This window comes from Rhinatrema bivittatum, chromosome 11, assembly GCF_901001135.1.
Source record: "Rhinatrema bivittatum chromosome 11, aRhiBiv1.1, whole genome shotgun sequence".
Taxonomy (NCBI): domain Eukaryota; kingdom Metazoa; phylum Chordata; class Amphibia; order Gymnophiona; family Rhinatrematidae; genus Rhinatrema; species Rhinatrema bivittatum.
In genome coordinates this window covers 16180524-16206128 of record NC_042625.1, presented here as the reverse complement: position 1 = coordinate 16206128, position 25605 = coordinate 16180524, and the positions used below count along the sequence as shown (strand labels likewise).

General features: G+C 44.5%; 1 protein-coding gene across 2 annotated transcripts in view; it reads right to left on the bottom strand.

Moving 5' to 3' along the window:
* Positions 1-25605, bottom strand: part of LOC115100849 (clustered mitochondria protein homolog) — a 58096-nt gene that overhangs the window by 25751 nt on the left and 6740 nt on the right. Inside the window, exons 2-12 of one of the 2 annotated variants that reach the window (XM_029619840.1) lie at positions 16983-17134; positions 16511-16682; positions 15049-15192; positions 13971-14125; positions 12953-13107; positions 10141-10266; positions 9674-9821; positions 9422-9514; positions 6559-7256; positions 4949-5034; positions 827-934 (exon numbers count right to left, since the gene is read on the bottom strand). In XM_029619840.1, coding sequence (XP_029475700.1) covers positions 827-934; positions 4949-5034; positions 6559-7256; positions 9422-9514; positions 9674-9821; positions 10141-10266; positions 12953-13107; positions 13971-14125; positions 15049-15192; positions 16511-16682; positions 16983-17134 — 2037 coding nt within the window. The remainder of the gene's footprint in view (positions 1-826; positions 935-4948; positions 5035-6558; positions 7257-9421; positions 9515-9673; positions 9822-10140; positions 10267-12952; positions 13108-13970; positions 14126-15048; positions 15193-16510; positions 16683-16982; positions 17135-25605) is intronic. The other variant, XM_029619841.1, reaches the window with a different exon arrangement.

The window sequence follows — 25605 nt, the reverse complement described above, 5'->3', positions numbered from 1 at the left end:
CCCTGAAGGGACCATCGAGTCTCTGGGCCTCCACAAGCTTTGGTTACTCCGGAAAGAACGCCAACAATGGGTCCAATTAGGGCCAAGCTAGGACGGTGCTTTTTTTTTTTTTTTTTAAAGTGATATGGACATCTGTGTCCTGGGAGTGGGACGGAGACCAGCAAGTCATCTCACATCAGCCACCTTTATTTTTATATCTTGGGTCCTTGCAGTTTCTGGGCTTTCAGCTCAATGGGATTGCAGCCACAAATCTTCACCTCTTCTTTCACAACTATTTGGGAGGTTTTCCCCCATTTTATATCTACATCCTCCTAGTCCCAGCGCCAATCTTCAGCAGGGGACCATGTGCCAGGGCTCCTTCAGAAACCCTGCAAACAGAGGCCCCGAATCCAGCCACTAGATGTCACTGTTGCGTGATCAGGACTCAGAGCTATGAGCGCTACCTCTGCAGCAACCCCAGCCTTAGGTAAACCCATGGAGCAGAAGCCTTGCCCCAGAAATCAAACCCAGGTCCTCCACAGGTCCCTTTTTAAGTTCCCCTCTGACCTGAGCCAGGTTTGAAGCTGGGAACCTAAAGGAAAAGGGTCTGTAATACTGATGATCTCCTTGTACAATCCAGACCTCCTGCAATGCGTCCTTTCAAAGCTTGCAATATACAATCTGGTTGCACGCATTCGAAGTGCACATGCACCACTAAAGGCAAGGACAGGCAGTTAACACAGATGTGAAATTAGTGAAAAACTGAAAAAAAAACCCTAGTACAGATAACACCACCAGTGACACCCCCCCCTACATAAAAGAGGAGCGCTACCTGTTCAACACTTACCCGATGAGCAAATGTCCGGATTAAAGCGAAGATCAAAGAGAATGTCACTCACAGAGCCGACCTCGCGACACACCTCTCGAATTATATTCACTTCTTCTCTAGCACCTGCTGGAAGAAAGGGCGTGAAAGTAAGGCTGAAGCGGGAACAAAACCTCCCCCTAGCAGTTGAACATGGTAACCTGCTAAAAATCACATGAGAAAAAGTGCATGTCCCAGTTCCGCAGCGCTCCCGGCCACTCTGAAACGAAGTGCTCACCGCTGTCTCTGCGATTTGTTTGCATCAAACAACAACAACGTGCAAGGATTCCGGAATCTTCCGTGTACATGCAAGACATGGGATGGGCCGAGCCCCCCCACCCTCATGGAGCCTGCAGGTCAATTTTATAACCCACCATATCCCAATCCGTGGCGGCTAACAATTAGTCACGTACATAATAATACATTAAAAACATATTTCATACACAGACACACTATAAGAATGAAAAACAGAAATTAATTTGACGACAAGTCAGCTGCAAGCTAAAAAGAACTGAATCAAAACACCCACAACTCAAATTAATATAATAAACTGCTGTATAGAAAATCCATTTAAATGAAAGATCATTTAACCGCAGCCATGACACCACCTAACGACTGAACTGAAATTTGAAGCTGTTTGAATAAAGGTAATCATCACTTGTATCCTCGTAAAAGCTTCAGCAAATAGGAAAGCCTTACGCTGCTTTCTGAATGTCCTAATAGTTTTCTTTCCTTAAAATGTCTGGAAGTTTGTTCCAGAACGCTGGGGCCCTGCTTGAAACCATCCTCGCATGGGATGGACAGAATTTTGTCAGTCTGGGGTTGGGAATGTCAGAGGCATTTATCAGCTAAGGATAGAGCTCTAGATGGCCGAGAGATCTTCCAACGGGAGCTGATTGAATGATGGCGCTCCTCTTTCAAAGCATCATCGAGAGTTTAAATTGAACCCTCCCTGCACCTGGCGGCCAGCGTAACTCGCCAAGAACTGGTGTAATAGGACCATACCGGGCGGTCCCAGGAAGGATTCTGGCTGCCAGGTTTTATACTAACTGCAGGGCCTTGATGGAAGAATGAGGAAGGCCCGAGGAGACTGAGTTACAAGAGTGCAGGCTCACCCAAACTAAAGCCTGGGGTATTGCTCTGAAGTCCCCATAATCCAGGTAAGGTTTGAGTTTCCTTAAGATACGGATTTAATGTGAGATTTAAATGTCAGCTCGGTGTCCAGGATTACTCCCGGAACAGGAAAAATCAGGGGAGGGACAACGACTTAAGCTGATGATTTCTGTTTCTGAAATATTTAGACTCAATTTAGTGCAGAAAAGCATCTTTTAATGGTCCTGAGGTAGTGAAATGAGACCAAGTGTAGTAGATGTGAATCCAAATAGACAGGGGAACACCTGATATCATCCGAGCATTAAGGAACCGAGCGCTGCTTTCAAGGGCACATTTTTAAACCTCAGGTTAATTTGTTCTTAACTCCCGGTGCAATAAGCTAATGATATGCTAATGCAACGGGAGTTAAAAACGTGTAAAACCGGTAAAATGTGCGTTCTGCGCAGACCCTACACACATTTTAACGCAGGGAGGGGGGAGCTTGTCTAATGCTCTACCAACCTATCCGGCTATATGGCAGCAGGAAGCAGCTGCTAGACAGCCGGATAAATCGGTACTTATCAGGTCGCCGTTACGTAGCTGGATAAAGTACTTATCTGGTTATGTAGCGGTGACCGCACCAAACAGCCAGATAGGAACCGACGTATCCGGCTATCTGGCAGCTGCTTCGTAATTCAGTACTTATCTGGTTGGTGGCGGCTGCCACCACTTATCCACTCGGACACTTGTTTCTCTTTTTAATTATATTTTCTATAGCGCTGGAAACTTCACTCCAACCTTGACCCAGGCGTTAAGTGTCCGGCACTAAAGAAGATGCCCTGGCCCGATGCAGTTTCTCTACATTGGGGAATAAATACCCAATGCCTTCATTTGCAAGGGATTTCCAGGCGAGGGTGCTTAGAGCACGCACATAACTCCTTCCTGCACTGGCAGCAAGTTTTGACCACAGAAAAGGCGCACACAGGTGCGTTCCACTGACTGCATCGGCCCCAACGTGAATAATGTCCTAGAAACCCAGACAGACGTTCAAGCCCTGAGACGCAGACAGCAGAGAGGGATGAGCCCTGGGGTACTCCAGTAACAAGGGGATAGCAAGATGCAAAGGCAAACAACTTTTGAAAGCCTCTTCCCCAGCAAGCTCCCACACAGTTTCCAGGTGCAAACTCCCTGCCGGGAGTTAAAAGTAAACTCCCACTGCTAACTTTGCAGAGAAAGGCTGGGCAGTGGGACGGGGACAATATTCAATGGGTAAACATCCATTTACTCACTGAAAACCCTTGGAATATTGCTCCCCCCCCGGACTACCGCTCCCCAGATGCTTACATCTGGCTCGAGAGGGACCATCTCGAAGGGCAAGGAGATCCATTTCTGCAACTCTGCCAGGTCAAACTTTACTCAAGAAACAACCCGAGAACAGAGACAGCGATCCATCAGAGACCAGTCGGCTTCTGGTGAGCAAAGTCACCAGAAAAAGTACAGGGAGAAAATAAAACCTCTCAGTATAAGGCTCTCTCGCATGGGGAGAGAAGGGCTACCTGGAAACTGCCCCTGCAGGAGGTGCTCCACACGGGCGGCGTTTTAGCTGCATTAGGAGGTCAGAGTTCCCAGGGGCACGTTCAGGTTGAGGAATGGAAAAAGAAAAGAAAGAATGTGCCTAGATTCCATTTTCAAATCTTAACAAGTTCTTTCCATGAAGCAAGCAAGCCGCAGTAAATAAAAAAAGCAGGGGCAAGCATCTGTGGAAGCTTCATTTTCCAGTCCAAAGTACACTGCGTCCTTTCTCTTGGGGAACTGGTGCACATCCTGCAGGTAAAAAGCACTGGCAGGCTTTGCAGGATTGGGCGGGTGAAAACTGAACCCCTTGTGTTGCATTTTTCACTGAAACAGCAATTTCCTTGTGCCTTTCTTTTTTCTCGCCCAGGGGTGCAGTTCTCCATCTGCGGTAGCATAGGTGGGAATCAGTTCTCTCTCTCTACTCTGAAGCTGAAAGGTCAGCTGGGCACCACCAGGAATTTCCAAAGAGATTTCTGGGAGTAAATGAGTGTCCACGTGCAGAAAAAAATCAAAACTAAACACTGAAAATTGCTCCCTCCCTCCAGCGGGGGAGGGGGGAGAGAGAGGAAGTGGCGGCCCGCGGGAGTTTTATTCTGAAACCTCTGTGCGTTCCTTACAAAAACGTGTGCGGGGAGCAGAATCCCAGCCACCGCAGGAATCTCAAAAGGGAAACGCCACTTTCTTTTTAAAAGTGGCCTGCTGGCCCGTGGGTACAAAGCACCCTCTTAATGCATTTCTCAGGCCCCAGGAATAAAACGGTGCCACGGGGGATTCCTGTTCAACAGCTGCGCTATCTTCCTTTTAATTTTCATGCGCTACACTCCTGGAGCTCCTGTCCAAATCTTGGGAGTAAACGCTGGATATCGCACGGAGAGAAGTCAGAAGTGAATTCAGTGAGGGGAAGGATTCTTTGCGGTTTGGGAGACCTTTCAATCAAGAATAATCCAAAGAAGAGACAGATCGCACTTATTAAAAAGATGAGAACTAGTATAACTGCAGGAAGGTCATGAACAAATATTGGACCGTGTGCTTCCTCAGCGGGGGTGGGATGATGATGCAAAGCTCAGCTTGGAAACATTCACCCTTCTTTACTTTAAAGCTACTGAAATTCTGATCAGTACTTGGTCCAATATATCAATAATGCTTTAGCAAATTAACGTTCGGTGTGAGTTGAGTTACTCCTGGCCCCATTCAATGGCCAGGGTCACCAGAAGCTGAAAAGCAACCTTGCCCTAACTGCATATTAATAAGGTAAAAGGAGGGATCGTCTGGAAATAATCCACTTGAACCCTGTGAGGCTGCTCAGTTTTCAAGCCTCCAACCACCCCTATTCTAGGGAGGGAAACTGGGGCTGTAGGGCCACATTCGGCTGAATTCTAATTCCCAGTATCAGTGGGGATAGTCTTCTCATTACGGGAAGCAGTCCGACACACTTACCATCCTTTGCGAGGTCACTAGTGCTCTTCCCAAATGTCTCTGCGCCTCGTGTTCTGTCCACTACAAGGTTCATGAACTGCGTGTATCTGCCACAAACATATAAAACAGCTATCAGACAGGGCAATGGGTCCCACGGATGCCCCCAGCCAGTCGGGTTCTCAGGATAGCCACAAAGAATATGCAGCAGGCATGCCCTGTAACCCCGAGGCACCACTGGAGCTCCTTACCAGCAGCACGTTACAGGGCGCCGCTGTCATTGTTGGGGGGGAAATGTCACCGGGATCGGTGCAGCCTTAGAGCAGAATCTTTCAGACCCGAAGGCAATGCGTCATGTCTAGGAACCTTCGTTTTCAGGTTTTATGTTATTTTTTTTCCCAGGAATTTATCAATGTTTACTGTAACAAACTAAGAAGAGAGAAGGTAGGGGGGGGGAAATAATTATTTTATCCCCCGCTAAAGTTCTTCCCTTTTTGGTCATTATAACAGTGATAACTTGCTGGGAAAAATTATATAAAAACTGAAAAAGAAGGTGCCTAAGGACATCCCTCAACACACACACATCCAACCCAAAACACTCAAACCAATGGTAAAAACGTACAAAGGGGTTTTAAGCATTACACAGACACTTTGCAAAGCTTTCTATGCAGGTACACATACTGAAATATCAGATTAAAATGATGCTTTTTTTTTTTTTCACTTTTCTGAACTTACAAAAACGTAACTCCATAAAATTGTAAAAGGCTCTCGGACACTGTCCCCTCAGTACGGTGGGGAGCATGTGCAGCGTTTCACAAGCACATACTTTTACAGGTGGGGACAAGGGGAAGTACCACGTGCAAGTTCATTTTTGAGTCGCCCTGCGGATTTTCTGCTGCACTATTTTATTTTTACCTGTGAAGCGTATACTGGCACATTTTCAAAAGGGAAACTCTTCTGGGAGGTTTTCCTTTGAATCTGACCTGGTAGGCCTGTGGACCTGCCAGCTACACTAAGGGAGTCCAAACTGCCCCTTGAAGATTGAGACCCTCCTTTTACAGGTCACGGCAGGTGTAGGATACCGGCATAGAGCTGTCTGTGTCCTCTGCTGGTAGAAAGATCTTTGAGATTAAAAAGGTACCACCTCTAATTAGTTTAGCATGTGCTAGGAGCTCTTTCTTCCTGCTCATCTCCTGTTCTCCGAGAGCCAATATTACAGAAATTATTAAGCCAGCCAGGAGCATGAGAACTGAAAGAAAACTAAAAGATGCTATATAAAAAGAAAAAAAGATGGTACACCTGCCACTGGTCATCTCAACACAGCAGATTTTGGTCGACTATATTAAAATTAAAAAATAAGGTATTGTTATGCATGGAAACAGGTTACATAGGAAGGTGCTAGAATCTCCAGCGCTGGAGGATTTTAAGCGTAGACTGGACAAATACCTATCTGGGATGGCGTAGGACCAGCACATCCTGCTAAGAGATAAGACTCCCGAGGTCTCACCCAGCCTCATTATATTTTAAAGCTTCTGCGACTGTTGAGGAATTAAACACACACACACACACACCAATATATGCCAGACTGCTTCATCCACATCAAATGGCTAAAGACTCAAAAAAAAAAAGCTCACTTGTGTTGGACAAAACTCTCCACGAGTTCTGGGCGGAGACAGCACAGCTTGTGCAGATAGGACTTGGGGAACTGCAGTTTCCTGCACTCATCGGGCACCTCCTCCTCTTCATCCAGAGCGAGAAAGTTTAGATCCGGGGGGAAGGTGCGCAAGAGATCCAGGATGTAGTGGCGCCCGTCATTGCCCACTATCCCTTTGCACTCCACAGAGGAGCACAGCACGAGCGGCTCCTCCTTCTCATTCAGCACACTGTGCTTCTGAATCCTCAACGGCTTGGAGGCTTTCTGCAGCAACGCGAGATACTTTGCGTCCGAAGAAACCGTTCTCCCAAAGTCGATCGAGCCGTACACCACGCTCTGATCCTCCTTCCGGTCCAGGATTCCTGGGATGATTGACTGCGCCGTCACTCTGTGCCCTCGATAGTCTAACACCACGGTGCCCAGAACGTAAAGGTCTTCGATATCCAAGCTACTGTAGGCCTGCACGCCCTTGAGGTCATGGCCAGCAGCCACATGGGCTGCCTCATCACCCCCCAGCTCCTTGAAGTGGTCCCTCACATCAAAGCTGACGCTAAAGAAGATATTGTTCCATATAAACATCTGCATCTTCACCTCTTCCCCAGGATTAATCGCCATGACGTTGCCATCGATGACTGCCATGGCCCCTCTGGTGGAGGCAGCCACAAAATCTGAATGAATCTGCCGGAAAGAAGAAAAAAAAAAAAGAATTATTCAAACACGCAACGGCACATGTTAATTCATGAGACCACTGCTGTGGAGGAAGAATCCTCCAAAGTCTGGCTTAGAAGTAGAGAGTCCATTGAACTCGCCAACTATTTCAAAGACAAAATAGCTAACTTACTGGCCTCCCGCACAACTTTAATCTCCCCTGGCCAATCATGTCCTCTCCCCGCGGCAGCGCCTTCTAGCTATAAGACTAATCAACCTCTCACTGCCTCTTCGCCTTATACGGCATGCCTGGAAGAATTCGAATCCACTTCCTCCCTAGAAATAGAATCACTACTGAGGAAACTAAAACCATCCTCCCACCCTTTTGATACGATCCCAGCGAATCTTCTTATAACATGTGCCGCTGAAGTTTCCAAACCTCTCTCGCTAATCATCAATGCCTCCTTAGCACAAGGTCATGTCCCCGACCCTCTCAAACTGGCTATCTTAAAACCCCTCCTAAAAAAAAAAACAAACCTCTCCACAGACAACCCAGCAAACTTTCGTCCGATTGCAAACCTTCCCATCATTGCCAAGATCCTAGAAAGAATAGTCAAACTCCTCTCCGAATTCTTGGACTATAACAATATCCTCTCTCCAGCTCAACTTGGATTTCGTAAAGCTAGAAACACGGAATCCCTCCTTATTTCTCTTTCAGACAACATCCTCATGAACCTAGAAAAGAAACAGCCCTGCCTGCTCATCCTCCTAGACTTATCGGCCGCATTCGATACAGTGAACCATCAGTGTCTCATTGAAAGGCTAGCAGAGATCGGCATCAATAATACTGCCCTAAACTGGTTCAAATCCTTCCTTCAGAATAGGCATTACAGAGTCAAGATTAACAGCATAAAATCCCCCCCTTTCATTTCTACCCTAGGAGTTCCACAAGGATCATCGTTATCCCCGACTATTCAACATCTATCTTCTCCCTCTTTGCAAACTTCTTTCCGAGCTGAAACTTACCCACTATATATATGCAGACGATGTCCAAATCCTGATACCAATCACCGACTCGCTGCAAAAAAACCATCCTCTATTGGAACGCCTGTCTTATCCACATTAACAACCTCCTCTCAAAGCTCAATTTGTTACTCAGACAAGACAGAGTTCCTACTTATCACACAAGATGGTAGCTTACCGCTAAACAACCTGCAACTTTCAGTGTTCCCTTCATTCTCACCTAAGGTCAAGAACCTCGGGGTAATCTTGGACAGCCAAATGACCTTCACAGGCTTCATCAACAACACGGTAAAGGAGTGTTACTTTAAACTCCAAGTTCTAAAAAGGCTAAGACCCCTCCTCCATTTCCACAATTTCAGGTCAGTCCTACAATCCATCATTTTCTCAAAAATTGACTATTGCAATGCACTTCTTCACGGCCTGCCTGATATCTCACTCAAGCCCCTCCAGTTGTTAGAGAACACAACTGCTAGGATTCTCACAAAATCCAACAAGAGGGATCATATTACTCCAATTTTAAAGAAATTACACTGGCTCCCAATTAAGTTTAGAATCCTTCACAAACTATTAACTGTCACTCACAAGGCCATACACAACACCACACCACTGGATCTTACAATACCTTTGCAACTCCACACCTCCGCCCGTCCTCTAAGACTAGTCCAGAGAGGCACTCTGCAAGCACCTACCATCAAGACTTCCTTCAGAAAAAGAGCTATGTCCGCTTCGGGCCCCAAGCAATGGAACCTGCTTCCTCCCGAACTAAGACTTGAACAATGTCCAATCACCTTCAAGAAGAGACTTAAGACTTTGTTGTTTGACCAAGCTTTCCCATAACCACTCCTTTCCGCCATGGTTTCAGTCCGGATCATCATGTTACTGTCTCCATAAGGAGATTAGCATAGTTCTCCCAACATAAGTTCCCAGCTTTCGCCCAAGTTATGTCTACCCATGTTGCTATACCTGCTTTCACCCTAGTTATGTTATCCAGGTTTCTCTACCCTGTTCTATGTAAGACAAGACTGTGTCACTGTTTTTTTTTACTGGTTGTAATGTAAACCGTAGTGATAATTAATCCTGTTAATTGAACCTCGGTATATAAAAGATATATATATATAAATAAATATAAAATGGATTTCCTGGGTTTCTCTCTCATCACAGCATTGCCTTACCTTAAATGTAGCTCTCTCCCTCAGAAGTTGGTCTGTTGCACTACCATGGGGCAGCTCTTTTGTGGTCTGCAACTCTTCATTCCAATCTCGAGTCTAAAGAAAAAAAAAAAAAACCCCACACTACAAGGAGCTGTAGAACCATTTCTTTTCTCCGAATGTGCACCCCCACCTGTTCACAGGGCAAAGGTTCAGCATTTCCAGGTTCCTTAGGCCCTGGAGTCATCTGCTCCCATAGTAGTGAGACATTCTTACATGGCCAGGGATGTGCTCCTCATAGCCCAACCGTGAAGCATAGGCATCCTCGGCACGCACGTAGTCAATCATGTGATCTGTACAAGGAGCAGTCCAGCTGTAGGTCTGAAATGGAGTCGCTATTCTTTCAAGGGGATGTCGATGTACCCTGCTCATTAAAAGCAAAATAAACAAACCATCCATTTCTTAAAGATCGGGAGCGGTGCACATTTCACAACATGCATCCTTTTACCCAGATTCAAAAAACAGTCACCCCTAGGGGAGTATCTAGGTTAGAGAAGAAAAATCCAATGTGCACGTGTAGTTTCCACTATGCATGTGTATTTTTTTCCACTATAAGTCAATCTGCAGAAATTACAGATGTAAGTACATTTTTGCCCTTGTAACTTCTGGAGAATTTTCGAACACAAACTCCCCAGATGACGATTTAGGCGCTCGAGGCCTTTCTGCCCTGCCTCGTCCCTTACCTCTTCTTCTGCAGTGCCGTAAAGCTCCTCTTGAAGATGGGACTGATTAGACATAAAAGCTCCACCAGGCTGTGGCTGAGGTGGCTGGGACTGGCTGGTTTGGGATTAAAGACGTCTGCCGTTGACCTGGATAGTGCAGCAAGAGAAATAGCAAAACAGACAAAAGATAAGCCACAGGGCAACAGAAACTAAACCACTGTAGCAGGCTTACTAAAATAGGACTTGTAAACAAACAAGTTGACAGTCAAAATCCAATCCCTCACTTGTTTGCTTTATGCTTACAATTTTGAGAGGTGACTATTTGCTTTTTTAAAAGCCTTCTGGTCTGTCTCCTGTAAAGGCTTAATTGAGTCAAACTCTCCTTAACCTCCCATTCAGTACCCAGGAGTTAAGCCCCTAGCATGCCAGGGTCCTGCTATACTGCCATCAGAAATCTGCGATGACAGCCCAAGAGCGAGCAAGGTGGTGGAGGGACAGGGAACACGTACAAAAGCAAAAGTCCCGTCTTTCTCTTGCATATACTGCATACTACTCCAATTTCCCAGGACGCTATCATTTTTTTTTTTAATGCACGCAAAAATAAATAAATAAAAGGGCCAGCAGCAGAAAGTAGAAAGGCAGGAACCAAGCTTTGGCTTTTAATTGATTTGGGATAAAATATGAGTGTACTGTGTTTCTTGCTGTTTATTGTAACTTGCCTAGATAGTTGCTCGACTGGCATGTGAATTAAATGTGAATAAATGAACATAAAAAACAAAATTAACTTAGAGAGAGCCTGCAGAGGAGTCAAAGGGCTCAAGTGTTCAGCGACAAACAGATTAAGGGGCAACATTTGGGTAAGCATGTTGCAAAGGGCATGCATTTTTCCCCTGCATGAAAGAGGGGCCAAGTTAGGTCAGGGGATGGCAGGGGGGAAACGAAAGTCCACACGGAAATTTCGTTTTTACAATTCTCACACATTGTTCCCCTGCTTCCATACAGAGAAGGACAAGTCCATGGAAAGAAACGTAATCGGGTGCTGCACGCTGGCTACAGTTTTTCAGAGGGAAACTCCACGGGGAGATTGCGCTATGAAAATCAGCTTAAAGAACTCACAGGACTGCATGCCCCCTGCCCCCACGAGCAGTATCAAAACTGCCCTCTAAATGGAAGCTCCATCTTGGATGTCATATTAGTCCACATGAATACACAGAAATAAAGATTAACAAAACAAAACAATTTATAAATGTATATACACATACATAAATAAAAAGGTCTCCCTTTTTCTTAGACTAAATTTAATACATTTCTTGACTAGCTTTCGAGAAGTGGGCAAGCAGGGCCTGAAAGAGTCATGAATAGTGACCATATTCAAAAGCTGCCACAGGCATGGAAAAAACCTCAGACATGCCAGAGCTGGTCACTTATCTGCCAAGCTAATAGAATCAGGCCATCCCTGCACATTTAAACATTACAGAAGCATTTCAGCTTGGCCAACTCATAAATCAGAGCACCCCATGCAGGTATATAGCGCTGCATGCCTCACAATTAGAGCCTATTTTTCTGAGCACACAAGATGTGGCAACTCTATAATCCCTTCCTGAGGGCTATCAGTCTTCCAAGAAATGCTGGATCAGTGACAGGAAAAGAGCAGCTTTCCTCTGGTATTGCTGCAAGTCCCAACTCAGATTTCATAACATCTGAATAATTCTTCTTCTGTTGGGGCCACCTGTGAGGCACTTACTCTTCGGCTGGCCATGCAGAAATGCCTTGTTCAGCACAACCAGGCCTTTTAGTGCCTGAAGAAAGGATACACAGAAATGCAGGCTATCAGGCTGCCTAGCTCTGCAGGTTATACCAGTGCAAACCTGAAATCGAGGCAAGGCAAGGATTGTTTGGGGTTTTTTTTGTTTTTTTGTTTTTTTAAGGTGATCACATTGTAGTAATAAAATGCAAGATTCTGTTTACAATCTTTCTACTCTGCTCAGTACCAGGACAGCAGAAAAACTGATAATTAGCTGAAAGCGGCATTCCAACCATTGCCAAAACAGCCAAAGTATAATTGCATCATCAGGTTGGCTAATCTGAATCATTTCAATCCGCAACCTCCTGCATATTCTAAGCTAACTGAATATTCAGTTAGCTTTCCAGTAATGTGATTGGCAGGAAGGCAGAGTATTGATCCCCTTCACCAACTGAAGGGGGCAGCTTTCAATAGCCTGGATTTTGTACTAGGTATAGAGGTTATTTTATCCCTCGTTGTTTCCCTTTAAAAAAAAAAAAAAAAAAAAAAGCCAATGTAAAGTCTATGTATTAAAAAAACTATCCACTTGCTATGCATCTGCTATCCGTGCAGGTGGCCAAGTTAGGTTAAAATAGCAAGTGTACTTTTGGACATCCCATGCAGGCGTGCTGTTTTACTCCACTGGCCTAAGTGCAAAACAGAATACCCCTTTTTAATTCAGCTAAACAGAGCAGTCACTGGATAAAAAAGTGCTCCCAGGCAAGAGTTGCTTTATGACCCCTTCCTCCCACTCCCCTTTTGGGGTCACGGGCTCGTAGACTCTCAAACTGACTCAAAAGGGTGATGTTGTGCCTGGCCTGGCTTGGTGCCCTTCTTACCTCCACCCCTTGCCACGGCCCTGCAGTTAAAAGTATGTGCACATCTGAGGGGTGGGAGACGGGACGGCAATTTACAATCAGGCCAAGTTACCTGGGTAAAATGACCCTCTAATTGTTCAGCATGTTCTAATATCCTGAGAAAACACCAAAACAAACATTAGTTGTCAAGCAGAAGACTGTTCACGCATGTGCTAGCAGGACAGACACTCACTGGTTGATGTAGAAGCCCCTGTTGGATGCGGTAATATGGACATGGTGGTCTTCCATGGTGATGACGTTGAGGTACATCAAGTCCCCATGCATTTTACGGTTACCGGGAGGTGGGTTCCATCCACTCATCATGAGGGCTTTCAAACACTGCAGAGGCTATGGCACAAATACAATTCATTTCATTAAGAGACTACTAGGTTGAACAATTAAGAGATAAGCGTGTGTTTGTTGAAAGATTCAGCAGTCTAATTTACTATTTAATTTCTACTCATCTAATGCAGCAGTGTTTCACACTATTCCACATGACTACTGGCATACAGCGGCTATGAGTGGAATTAAACTAGCACGTGCTTTCATTAATCTGGAGTTCTGGCTGGTCTTTAAAGCTCAAGGATTGAAGGTGCTGGTACTGTCTAGTAAACAGCAAGGCCTTCCATGGAGGTAATCTCTCCAAACAGGTTTGGGTTGCACATAAATATACAACTCATCTAGCCTGCCCATCCACACCTCCCGATCAGATTTTTAATCAGGCTGTGGTGTCAAAGACCAGCAGGATTATTTCTGTACACATCTGCCACATGTCCCTGGTCTCCGATTGCATCTCTTGGTACGCGACGATCCATCTCTCCCTGTGAAATACAGAACGGTCTCTTGGGACTGACTTTTCTATTAGGAATGCTGTTCTTGGGGTTTTCCAGGAGATCTTTTTAAGAGACAGAGGTACTGGACCATTTGGATGGATGCAATAGATAAGGCAATCCTTCCACAAATCTGCATTCATGACCCTTGCAGATATTTCTATGTAGAGGAGAGGGTAGTTCCTGGTAACCTCGCTTTTTGGCCATTTTTTTTCCTTCCAAGAAGCCCCCCAAAAGCGAGAAGGGTTGAAGTCCTTGACTTTCAAAGCTTGTTTACATTTCCCTTTTAAAGATGGATCTTATGAGTTTGATTGGCCCCAGATAAACTTGCCGAAGGCTGGAATGTAAGAGACCCCCAGAGCACTTCCCATTTCGGCAGACCTTGCAATCCGAGCTCATTGGCTGCAGCGGGGAGAGGGGCCGCTCCGTGCACCCCGGGAGGATGTATTCCGGAGGGGAGCAGTCGATGGACTCCAGCTCTTGCTCAGAAAACACGCGTTTCTTCCTCTTCCCGTTGTTCTCATGGCAAGCCCGATCTAGAACAGAAAAAAAAAAACTTGAAATCAGGTCCCCATCCCTTCCTTCCTGTGGATTTTGCTGCCTCTGCCAGCAGCACGTTACCCGGTGCACTCAAAAAAAACGAAAACTCTGCAGGGTTCTGGAAAACTATCAGCAGTCCTTCTGCACCGGGTTCAGAGCGGGCGCAGAACCAAAATACGGCACCACTGCGCAGACTTTCCCTCCCGCGACCCGGCTGCATTTTTACACAGGTGAACACATGCACGGACGTCAAATGCTTTGTGGGGAGAGGGCACAGGGCAAACATGTTCAGTTTGCTTGGGTTTGGTTTCATTATGTTTTGTTTACTTGTGTTTCATTTTTGGTTTTAACTGAGCTAAAACAAGAAAAAAAGGACAAGAAATATTTTTTTTTTGGGGGGGGGGGGGGGGGGCGAGTTGTGTCGTTTTCGATTTGAACTGAACAAATTTTGTTTTCCTTTCCTTGCCGTTTTCAAATGACGCACATCCCTACTTTATCTCTGTGCTACATGGTGTAAAAGAAAACAGCGATATATATGCACCTGTGTATCTATATACGCATAGAAATAAAAACAAATCTAACTATGCCATTTTCAGATTTTCCTATCTAAATCTTATTATAAATTAATTTGGTCCAGTGCATTCAAGGCTTAAAGCTAATTGCATAAGAAACACCATCTATTAACATACCACACAAATACTGTATACTTGGTATCTTCAAGACCCCCTACCCTTAAAGGCCCAATATTCATGCCCCGATGTTAGTCTTTTATCAATTTTCAACAATGTACCTTTCACCTCACTTCCCAACCTCTGAACTGTGCTGAGAGTAGACAAACAGCCAATTCCTACCCAGCTTGATAGCTGTGACAGCCACCCCACCATGCACAGCTCTACCGGCACACCCCTGAGTAATGTACCTGCAATGTTTCCCTCCGAGACCACACTCAGAAAGGACAGTGAGTTGCAGTCCACTCCATTGTAAGCATCGGTGGGGTCCAGGCTCTTGAGCAGGTCCCGGAAATGGCGGATGTGGATTCGGGCTTCCCTGATCGTGTACGGCTCTGGAACGTGAGAAAGCAAAAATCCATCTGTCACCAGCTTTTCCCGCCAGCGAAATGTGACCACGGGATCCTGAAACCGCAGTGGCCAGATCTAACGTATTCTCTTTAGTAGATTCAGAAGAGTGCACTAGCAGCTGTGATCAGACAGATTCAGACTCAGCCCTTAGTAGGACAGCTGCATGTGAAAGGGTGGAAAGAATTTTAGGCAAGCTAGCTAGATCTCCGGAAGACTTTGTACCACGAATAGACAGCTATGGATCAGAACAGGTTCCAATGATTGAAGAGTATGAATCAATATATTGCTTGTGATTGAGTGCAGGGATTGAATAAAGGCATGGCACTATCACCATTTGTTCCCTGCTATCCTGAGACATTCTAGCAACAATGAGCTGATAAAGAGCTGGGATGGCCCCAAGGAACATTTGGTATTTCTTATTACCTGGGAAGACCAAATGCTAAAGACTAGTACCCAAACCAATGAGCTGATATTGAATTAAACATTTGGTGTCTTTTTACTAACTGGGAGATCAAAAGGACTGGTACTGAAATGTCTTTGAAATACCTAACTTGCAGAGAGATATATAAAGCATAGTGTTTGCTTATTCTAATTAGATGAGCCGAGACGAACAGAGGGTGAATAGCTGGTTCTTTTTCAGAGTCTCTGGGCCTGTAAAGGTCCTCTGGATTTCCTAGGACACTGGCTTATATGAGGAGGGCATATATGGGAGGTGTTTGTTCTTTATTATTCTTTGATTAAATGTTCTCTCTTTATTCATATCTGTCTCCTGTTTGCCTGTATTGATGTACAGCTTACTGTGATACTGTATTCAATGTTGATATTACTTTGCTGATTATCCATATTTTTACAACATTTAGTAAACTGTTTTGTTTTGCAATATTTGTTTCTGTGTTTCTATGACATAATATAAAATATACCCCCACATGACCACTAAAGCTCAGAAGTTTATCTCAAGACTATGCAACCACAAGGCTGGTAACTTGTTTTAAAAAAAGAAAACACACAACTATAAGAAGACTTTAAACTGCAATGTGTTGAAGTATAACTAGAGCTGCATAATATGTTTGAGATTTATTTACTAGCCCTTTAAATGAAAAATTTACAAATAATGCAAAGAAAGGGTGAATAAAAGAAATACAATTTCTACAGTTGGCACATTGCTCCACATTAGACAATATTTTGTTCAATAGATTACAAGAAGAAACAACTCAGTTAAAAAAAAATAAATTACTAATTTCTAATCATTTCCTTCCGAAATTAGTACAGAACTAAAATGTAGACAGTCCCAACAGCTCTCACCTTCGATCACTTTCAGCATGGAGTCATCTTTCAGACCTGCCACGGACGAGAGCTCTGCAAAGTTGTCCAAGACGGTGCCCTCGTGCTGCAGGGAAAAGCAGGTCCGATGGCAAGAGTCCTCGTGTTCCATCAGGACCTGAATGATCTCCTGCACCAGCTCCTTGGGGGAAACCTACGGGACGTACAGAGAAGGGCATGGGCCACACAACAGAATGCAACGCAGGCAAAAGATGCCATCCCCTCTCCACACGCTGTGTAATGTACACTGTGCAATCACTTGGGGCACCGGCTGAGCAAAGCACGCACCTTCGCGCCGAAGCTGCAGATTTAGCTCTAGCCATGATTTCAAAGCTCCCCTGAACCGGTTCCTGCCACACTCCTGTCATGGCCTTCATTAACCATGGGAAATGCCAGTAAAGTCCATCAGCTGGGCAGAGCCGAATTGCTCAACCCAGGGAGAAAAAGTTCTCACTTGTATCTCAAGGACATCTGCTCCTGGCATCTGGATCTTGACGTTAAACATAGAGTCCATGGCTGGGATCGCTGCAGCTTCGGGGCTTCCACTCGGACTCTGCGGCTCGGAAGCGTTCATCAGCTCTTTTCCCTCACTCATGATGGCTGTATCTGTAAAGATTCAAATCACAAAGCAAAAACTCTTAATGCCTCTGTGGGGCTGGGAAAGTTTGCTGTTGCACTGGCACAAATATCCAAAACTGATCATTTCTGAAGTTAACCACTGAGTGCATAGCAAACTCATGTTTTCTTCCATCCCCTTCTCCACCTCCTTCTCAGGGCACATATGTGCTCATGCAGTAACATACATTTAATACATATCATAAAACATACAGCAGTTCGCAACCTTTTTTCTGTCAGGATACACCTGACAGATAGTTCTCACATGCGTGACACACTGAACATGTGACCGTCATGGGGCTAAATGTAAAAGTACAGTTTGCATCCACAGGAAGCCCCTCTCACCCACAATTATGGATGTAAAGCAGAATTATGATATTCCCCGTACAACTCACCTTACAAACACACACAGGCTTCCCATTGCCATATTCTCTTTCAGATATACAGGCTTCTCACTCCCATGCTCTTTCACACACACACACACCCTCCCTCACACCAGGCTTCTTACTCCCATGGATTATCTCTCACACACACACACACGTCACCTCCCTGACCAGTCTCTCTCTCTCACACACATGCTCCAGTCACTTTCATTGTCTCTCACAAACACACACACATCACCTCTCTGACCAGTTTCTCTAAATCACACAATTTATTTATTTAACAGTTTTTTGTACCGACCTTCATAGTAATAACCATATCGGATCGGTTTACATTTAACAGGGAATAACTGGAGTAACAATTCAAGTAAACGAGAGCTAAACAATAGGAGGGAATAAGTCAAAGTTACAATCAACAGGGAAAGAGAACTTGGAAGCTTGCGACAAGCTGGAAGGAAGATAAGGCAGGAGAAATATAAAGTGTTACCGTAGGGTGTACGGTTAAATGCTTAATAGGTGCTTTAACCTGGAAGAGTCAGAGTCCATTCTTGAGTGTAAATGCCAGGTCGGGTAAGAGTGAGGTCAAACTAGTGAATGTCTGGTGGATCGGTGAAGGCTTGGAGGAAGAGCCAGGTTTTAAGTCTTTTTCTAAAAGTTAAAAGGCAGGGCTCCAGTCTGAGATTTGATGGGATGCTATTCCAGATAGATGGGCCAGCTATCGAAAAAGCTCTGTCTTTGGTTGTAGAGAGGCGTGAGGCTTTAGTGGGGGGAAATTTCAGAGTGCCTTTGAGAATATCCCTAGTTGGTCTGTTGGAGGAGTGGAGTTTGAATGGGATTTCCAGGTCGAGTTGAAGATGATGGATGGTTTTATGAATTAAGGTGATTGATTTGTATAGAATTCTGAAATGAACTGGTAACCAATGTAGGTTCCTGAGGATGGGTGAGATGTGTTCGCCGCGGCTGGTACTGGTCAGCAATCTTGCTGCCGCGTTTTGAATCATCTGCAGTGGATTTGGGGAGGCCTAGGAAAAGGGCACTGCAGTAGTCTATTTTGGCGAATAGTAGCGCTTGGAGGACTGTCCTGAAGTCATGGAAGAATAAGAGTGGTTTAAGTCGTTTTAGAACCTGTAGTCTGTAGAAACAGTCTTTGGAAGTTGTGTTGACCATTTTCTTTAGGTTTAGTCGATTGTCTAGTATTACCCCAAGGTCTCTAACCTGCTTGCAGGTAATGTGAGAAGAGTGTGGTGATGGTGGGGCGATATTGTTTTCATTTGAGGAGATATGGAGCAGCTATGTCTTGGAGGCGTTGAGAACCAGGTTTAAGCTGTTGAGTAGATTAGTGATGGAAAGAAGGCAGTTATTCCAGTGAGTGAGCGCTTTTGATATTGATTCTGTTATAGGGATTAGAATCTGCACGTCGTCTGCGTACAGATAATGAATTAGGTTGAGCTCTGTTAACAGTTGGCAGAGGGGGAGGAGGTATATATTAAAGAGGGTAGGGGATAAGGAGGAGCCTTGTGGTACACCCAGAGTTGATTTTGTTAGGGGTGACTCTTTATTGTTGATTTTGACTTTGAAAGTCCTATTGTTGAGGAAGGACTTGAACCAGTTGTGGGCAGATCCGGAGATGCCGATATCTGCTAGGCGATCCAGCAGGATGGTGTGGTTGACGGTGTCGAATGCCGCCGAGATGTCTAACAGGACTAGTAAAAAGGAGTGTCCTTTGTCTAACCCCATAATAATATGGTCTGTAAGAGAAATGAGGAGGGTTTCCGTGTTGCGTGATTTACGGAAACCATATTGCGAAGGGTATAGGATCTTGTGGTCTTCTAGATATTCAGAAAGTTGGGTGTTTACCAGTTTCTCCGTTAGTTTGGCAACGAAGGGGAGGTTAGAGATGGGTCTGAAATTAGCTAGTACATTCGGGTCTAAGTTGTGTTTCTTGAGGAGGGGCTTGAGTGAGGCGGTTTTGAGGCTGTCTGGGTAGCTTCCTTGTGTTAGAAGGCTGTTTATGATGCTGGTCAGAGGTCCTGAGATCGTGTCAGGGATGAGAAGCAGGAGTCTCGATGGGATGTTATCGGCTGGATGGCTAGATGGTTTCTGTCTTTTTAGAAGACAATGCTCTCTCTCACACACTTACATACATGCTCTCAGTCAAATACATCCTCTCAATCCAGTTACACATACACACTCTCAATCACACACACACACAGGCTGGCTGGCTCTCTCTCTCTCTCTCTTACTTCCTGCACTCCCCCAGAGCACAAAACAGTAGCTGCAGCAGCTTCCTCCTCCAGCCCCTGCAGGCCAAGAAAGAAGAATCTCATCAGCCGCGGGAGGCTAATGCTGCTGTCTCCTTTGCCAATTGCTTCGGATTTTGTTCCGGGCCCACGCTGCCACTGCTACTTTTCCATATAGTATGGCTCTTTCTTCCTGCGCATCACTTCCTGTTTCGGATCATAGGGGCAGGTGCGGGAAGAAGAAAAGGCCCAGCCGCAGTCGTCAGCCTCCACTAACACTGCTGCCGTTCCCAGCCAGGCTTGCACGTGCTGATAGCCCGTGCAACAACGACAGCAGTGGAAGATCATCTGCCTCTTGCTCGGTGAAGGAAGAGGGGGAAGAGAAGCAGCAGACCGGTAGCACGTGACACACCGGTTGAGAATCGCTGCTCTAATATACACTGTACACAGGCCTCATGCTTATAGCACGAAGCTGAGAACTAGGGAAACCAGAGCACAAATTCTCTCACTGACACTCCTTGTGATCTTGGGCAAGTGAGCTTTTCTCTCACTGCCTCAGGTACCCACAGATTATAAACTCTCTGGGGCAGGAATATCATACCTAAATACTAATAATGCTGTAGCCACTTTGAGCACTTTGTAGCAAAGCTGTGATGTAACCAACTGCCTTCAGAAACACACACCAAGTGAACGGGTCCCACCTGTATTAAACTTTCCTGATTCACGTGGTGATAGAATAAATTCTCTTTGCTAGGTAGAGCATTTCAAAGCAAAGACCAAACAATGAGCATCGAGGACTCTCCAAAGAACTCTAGGGACAAAATTGTGAAAAGGCACAGATCTGGATCTGCATGGTCAAATGGCAGATGTTATATCACCACCAAGACCCTGCCTAGATCAGGCCATCCCTCTAAACTGGAAGACCAAGCAAGGAGACTGTTCAGGAAGGCAACTTTGAAAGAGCTACAGTCTTCCATGACCAAGACTGGTCAAAGTGTGCATGTAACAACAATATCCTAAGCACTCCACAAATCTGGCCTCTGTGGTAGAGTGACAAGAAGGAAGCCATTACTCATCTTGAATCTCGTTTGAAGTATAGGAAGGCACACTCAGGGGATACTGAAGCCAGGTAGCAAAAGGTTTTGTAGTCTGACAAAATTATAATAGAAAATGTTTGGCCTGAATGCAAAGCATTACATTTGGCACAAACCCAACACATCAACCAGAGTACACCATCCCCCTACTGCGAAGCGTGGTGGTGGCAGCATCATGTTATAGGGATGTTGCTCATCACCAGGGATTGTGACATTTGACGGGATAGAAGAGACAATGACTGGAGAAATGTTCCGAAAAGTCCTTGGAGGAAGACCTGCTGTAATCTTCAAGAAAGCTAAAATTGGGATGAAAGTTTACCGTTCAGTATGACAAGAACCTGCAGTACACAGCCAACGCTACACTGGACTAGCTAAGGAAGAGAAGAGATAAATGTCCTGTAGTGCCCAGTCAGAGGCCTGACCTCAAGCCAATTGAAAATGTGTGGCATGACCAGAAGACTGCTGTCCATAAACGCTCCCCAAGGAACTTGACAGAACTTGAACATTTTTGTAAATAAGATTGGTCAAAGAATGACAAATCTAAGAGGCTAATGCAATACTGGGTGCTCAGGCCAGTGCACCAGTTAACTCTCTACTAGATGTGCATTTTGGAAGTGCTAAGCTAATGCCCAATGCAATAACGGGTTGAGCACATAGCTAATAGTGCTCATCACATATAAATTCACAAAACATTTAGACATGGTTTAATGGGTCACAGCCAGCACGGATTTACTCAAGGGAAGTTTTGCCTCACAAATATCCTACATTTTTTTGAAGGGGTGAATGAACATGTGGATAAAGGTGAACCGGTAGATGTGGTGTGTTTGGATATTCAGAAGGCAGTTGACAAAGTCCCTCACGAGAGGCTTCTAAGAAAACTAAAAAGTCATGGGATAGGAGGTGATGACCTTTTGTGAATTGCAAGCTGCTTAAAAGACAGGAAACAGAGAGTAGGATTAAATGGACAGTTTTCACAGTAGAAAAAGATAACAATGGAGTGCCTCCAGGATCTGTACTTGGATGGTGCTTTTTAATATATTTACAAATAATCTGGAAAGGGGTGCAACAAGTGAGGTGATCAAATTTGTGGATGACAAAATTATGCAGAGTAGTTAAGTCTCAAGCGGACTGTAATAAATTGCAGCAGGATCTGTGAGACTGGAAGATTGGGCTTCCAAATGGCAGATGAAATTTAATGTGGACAAGTGCAAGGTGTTGCATATAGGGAAAAATAACCCTTGCTGTAGTTACACAATGTTAGGTTCTATCTTAGAAGTTACCACCCAGGAAAAAGATCTAGGCATCATTGTGGATAACACAGTGAAATAGTCGGCTCAGTGTGCTGCAGCAGTCAAAAAAGCAAACAGAATGTTAGGAATTATTAGGAAGGGAATGGTGAATAAAACAGAAAATGTCATAATGCCTCTGTATCGCTCCATGGTGAGACCGCACCTTGAATACTGTGTACAATTCTGGTTACTGCATCTATTAAAGGATTTCGCTGCCCTGGAGAAAGTACAGAGAAGGGCAACCAAAATGATAAGGGGCATGGAATGGCTGCCCTATGAGGTAAGGCTAAGGAAGTTAGGGCTGTTCAGTTTGGAGAAGAGATGATTGAGGGGGGATATGATAGAAGTCTACAAAGTCATGAAAGGATTTGAACATGTTAATGTAAATCAGCTATTTACTCTCTCAGATAATAGAAGGACAAGGGGGCACTCCATGATGTTAGCAAGTAGCTCATTTAAAACAAATGAAAGAAAATTCTCTCTCATTCGGCATATAGTTAAACTCTGGAATTCATTGTCAGAGAATGTGGTTACAGTACTTAGTAACATTGGGTTTAAAAAAAAAGGTTTGGATAAGTTCCTAGAGGAAAAATCCATAAATCCATAAACTCCTATTTAATGTTTGGATACTTGCCAGTTACTTGTGATTGGCCACTGCTGGAAAACAGGATACTGGATTTGATGGACCCTTGGTCTGACCCAGTATGGCAATTTGTTATGTTCTTATGTAGATGAGGCTATTAGCCTGGGATGCAAAAAATGCTGGCCCGTCCAACTCGCCCTGTTTAATGTGGAAAATTTATCGCCAGCCCTGGAGTTAGTGTTAAGTCATTCCACACTTAAGGGCTCAACAAAAAAGCAAAAAAAAAAAAAAAAAAATGCTTTCTATGGTTCCTTCTACAAAGTATCATCGTGATACTAAGCAGGAAGAACTGCAGAAAGCTGTATGAACACCAAAAAAAAAAAAAAGGCTTGACCAGGAAAAAAAAGTTCAGGGTGCACAACATACACGATCCAGGCCAGGTATATTATGCGGTAGTGGGAGAAAACGGATGTTCGTACCTCTCCCAGGCGCCCGTTGCCATGGATGCATCACTCCTCTTAGCGCCTCCTTTATAACGTGGCAGCTCATTTCCCTATATGTACTGCGTGCCGGGAGAGGTGGAAGGCTGCACGTTAGGGGAAACGGGCACTCAATGAGTGCCCATACTGCATCAGCCTCTCGGTGAAGTTGGTGAAAACTTTTCCAAGAGATTCACTGCTATCAAAGGTGTTTCCACCAAGTGGATTGCAGATTTATCCAATTGTTGGATTTCAGTTGTGTTTGTTTATTGTTCACTCCCTTGTTCATTGTAAGACATATGTTGTCATTGTTTTCTACTTGTTATAATGTAAACCGGAGTGATAAGTAATTCTGTTACCTGAACTTCGGTATAAAAAAAAGTTATAAATAAATAAATTTATTGAATACATGTACACTTTGTCCCCCAATAAAATATGTTTTGACCTGAAAGATTTAAACGCATGCAAGTCCAATGCACTGACACAACAAAATGTGAAAAATGCTCAAGGAGATGGAGATTTTCTATAGTCACCGAATCTAGTCCTACGTTTTAGAGAATTTCAATCTTGTCCTGCTATGATTTAAGGTTATTTTTCCAATAAGGTGGTCCATGATGCCTCCTTTTTAGGAGATATTAAGAGCTCTGGTGAATGTAAAACCCTTTTTCATATTTCAGCACCCACTGAAATGTGCAGAATCCTCTTCCTGGTTCAAAAAGACACATCAAATCTTGCCATGTTAGTTTTAAATTTGTATTTAAGTTGTGGTTCTCAACTCTGGGCTTTTGGGTGTCAAGACAACAGTAATGACGATGGCCCCAGATACATCCACATGCATCTGGTTTTAGAACCAAGCAAATACAGATATTTTCTTTGAGAAGCCAGACTTGCTTGGGGTAGAAGACCAGAGCCAAGAATCATTCTGTTAGAAAACTAGAATAATTTTCTCCAGGATGGGAGCCATTCCCAAAAGGCAGTTGGGTGGGTAGCTGCAGGTAGAAGGGCTTGGAATGAATCATATCTTTCAATGCTAGAATGACTAAGGTGTCCGGGATTTAAGCTTCAATCCTACTTATCAATACACCAGAGGCAGGACTTCTGGCCCAGTGAGCCCAAACTTATCAAGTCAAAGCCCCAAGAAGATGAGGCCTTGTCAGTGAATGATGGGGAAGGGGATGACACACTCTCTCATTTCCCTGAAAACAAAAATCCATAACCGAGAGCAGCCAAATCATTTCCATCTCCATAAACTGCTTCAAGGCAAATATCTTGACAGCATTAGCAAGTTTAAACGGAAGGGATTCATTTCTAAGCATATTTCTCCCTGTAGGAACTTAGCTAGTTTCTCTTTTAATATAAAACGTGCCTTTCAGTAGTACTACTGTACAACATTTCATTACAGACCCAATGCTCCATTTTCACACCAGGCACCCCCTGTCCCATTACACCCCATCCCTGTATCCAGCACAGACTGCACCCCCTGCCTTAGCTCCATGCGCCTTTCCCCGGGACCTTGTTCCACTAGGATTAGGGACCTAGGAGTGGGGTTAGACTCGACTAATTATGTCCTCTCATATTAAATATGTTGTGCACTCAGGCTACTATAAGATTTGTTTACTAAAAACGCTTAAACCACTTTTAGATATTTCTAATTTCACATTTGTTCTTCAGACACTACTCTTTCCAAGCCTTGCAGATCCCTCTTATTGAGTCTTCCTGACTCATTGTTGAAGCAATTGCAATTATTGCAGAACTCAGATGCCTGTTTATTGACAGACTGCAATAGGTTTGACCAGATTACTCCAATTCTTGCAAAGCCACATTAGCTCCCTATCCGTTCTCAGCTTGAATATAAAGTGCTTATGCTGATCCAAAAAGTATGAAATCAGGCTAGTGCGCCTTGACTTGGTGCTGCACTGAGGCTATGTATCCCTTCGAGAAGTCTCAGGTCGCAGAACAAGGGGATCCTTGAGCTTCCTCTAGTAAGTTGACACATCTTGGCGAGATCAGGGATCGAACATTCTCTGTAGGTAGCCCAATATTATGGAACAGCATGTCTGAAAAATTAAAAACCAAAGTGACTGCACTTCAAAGGGGCGTGGGATAAACATTGTGGATCCATCAGGTCCAGAGGACACGTATAAAAGAGCAGGTAGCAAAACACTGCACGGAGCGGCAGTAGCCACAGAGGCATTCACGGAGCGGGATGCCAGTGGCCAGTGGTAGGTGTCCACCTTCACAGAGCGGAAGGATGAAGGGCAGCCATCTCCCAATTAAAAAAAAAACAAAAAAAGATAAAAAAAACAGGGATGGGTTCATAGGCATTACCAATTATTAGGCTTTTCAATATTTGTTGATAGTTAATGTGACTTTCAAGGCATACTTCACTTTCAATGC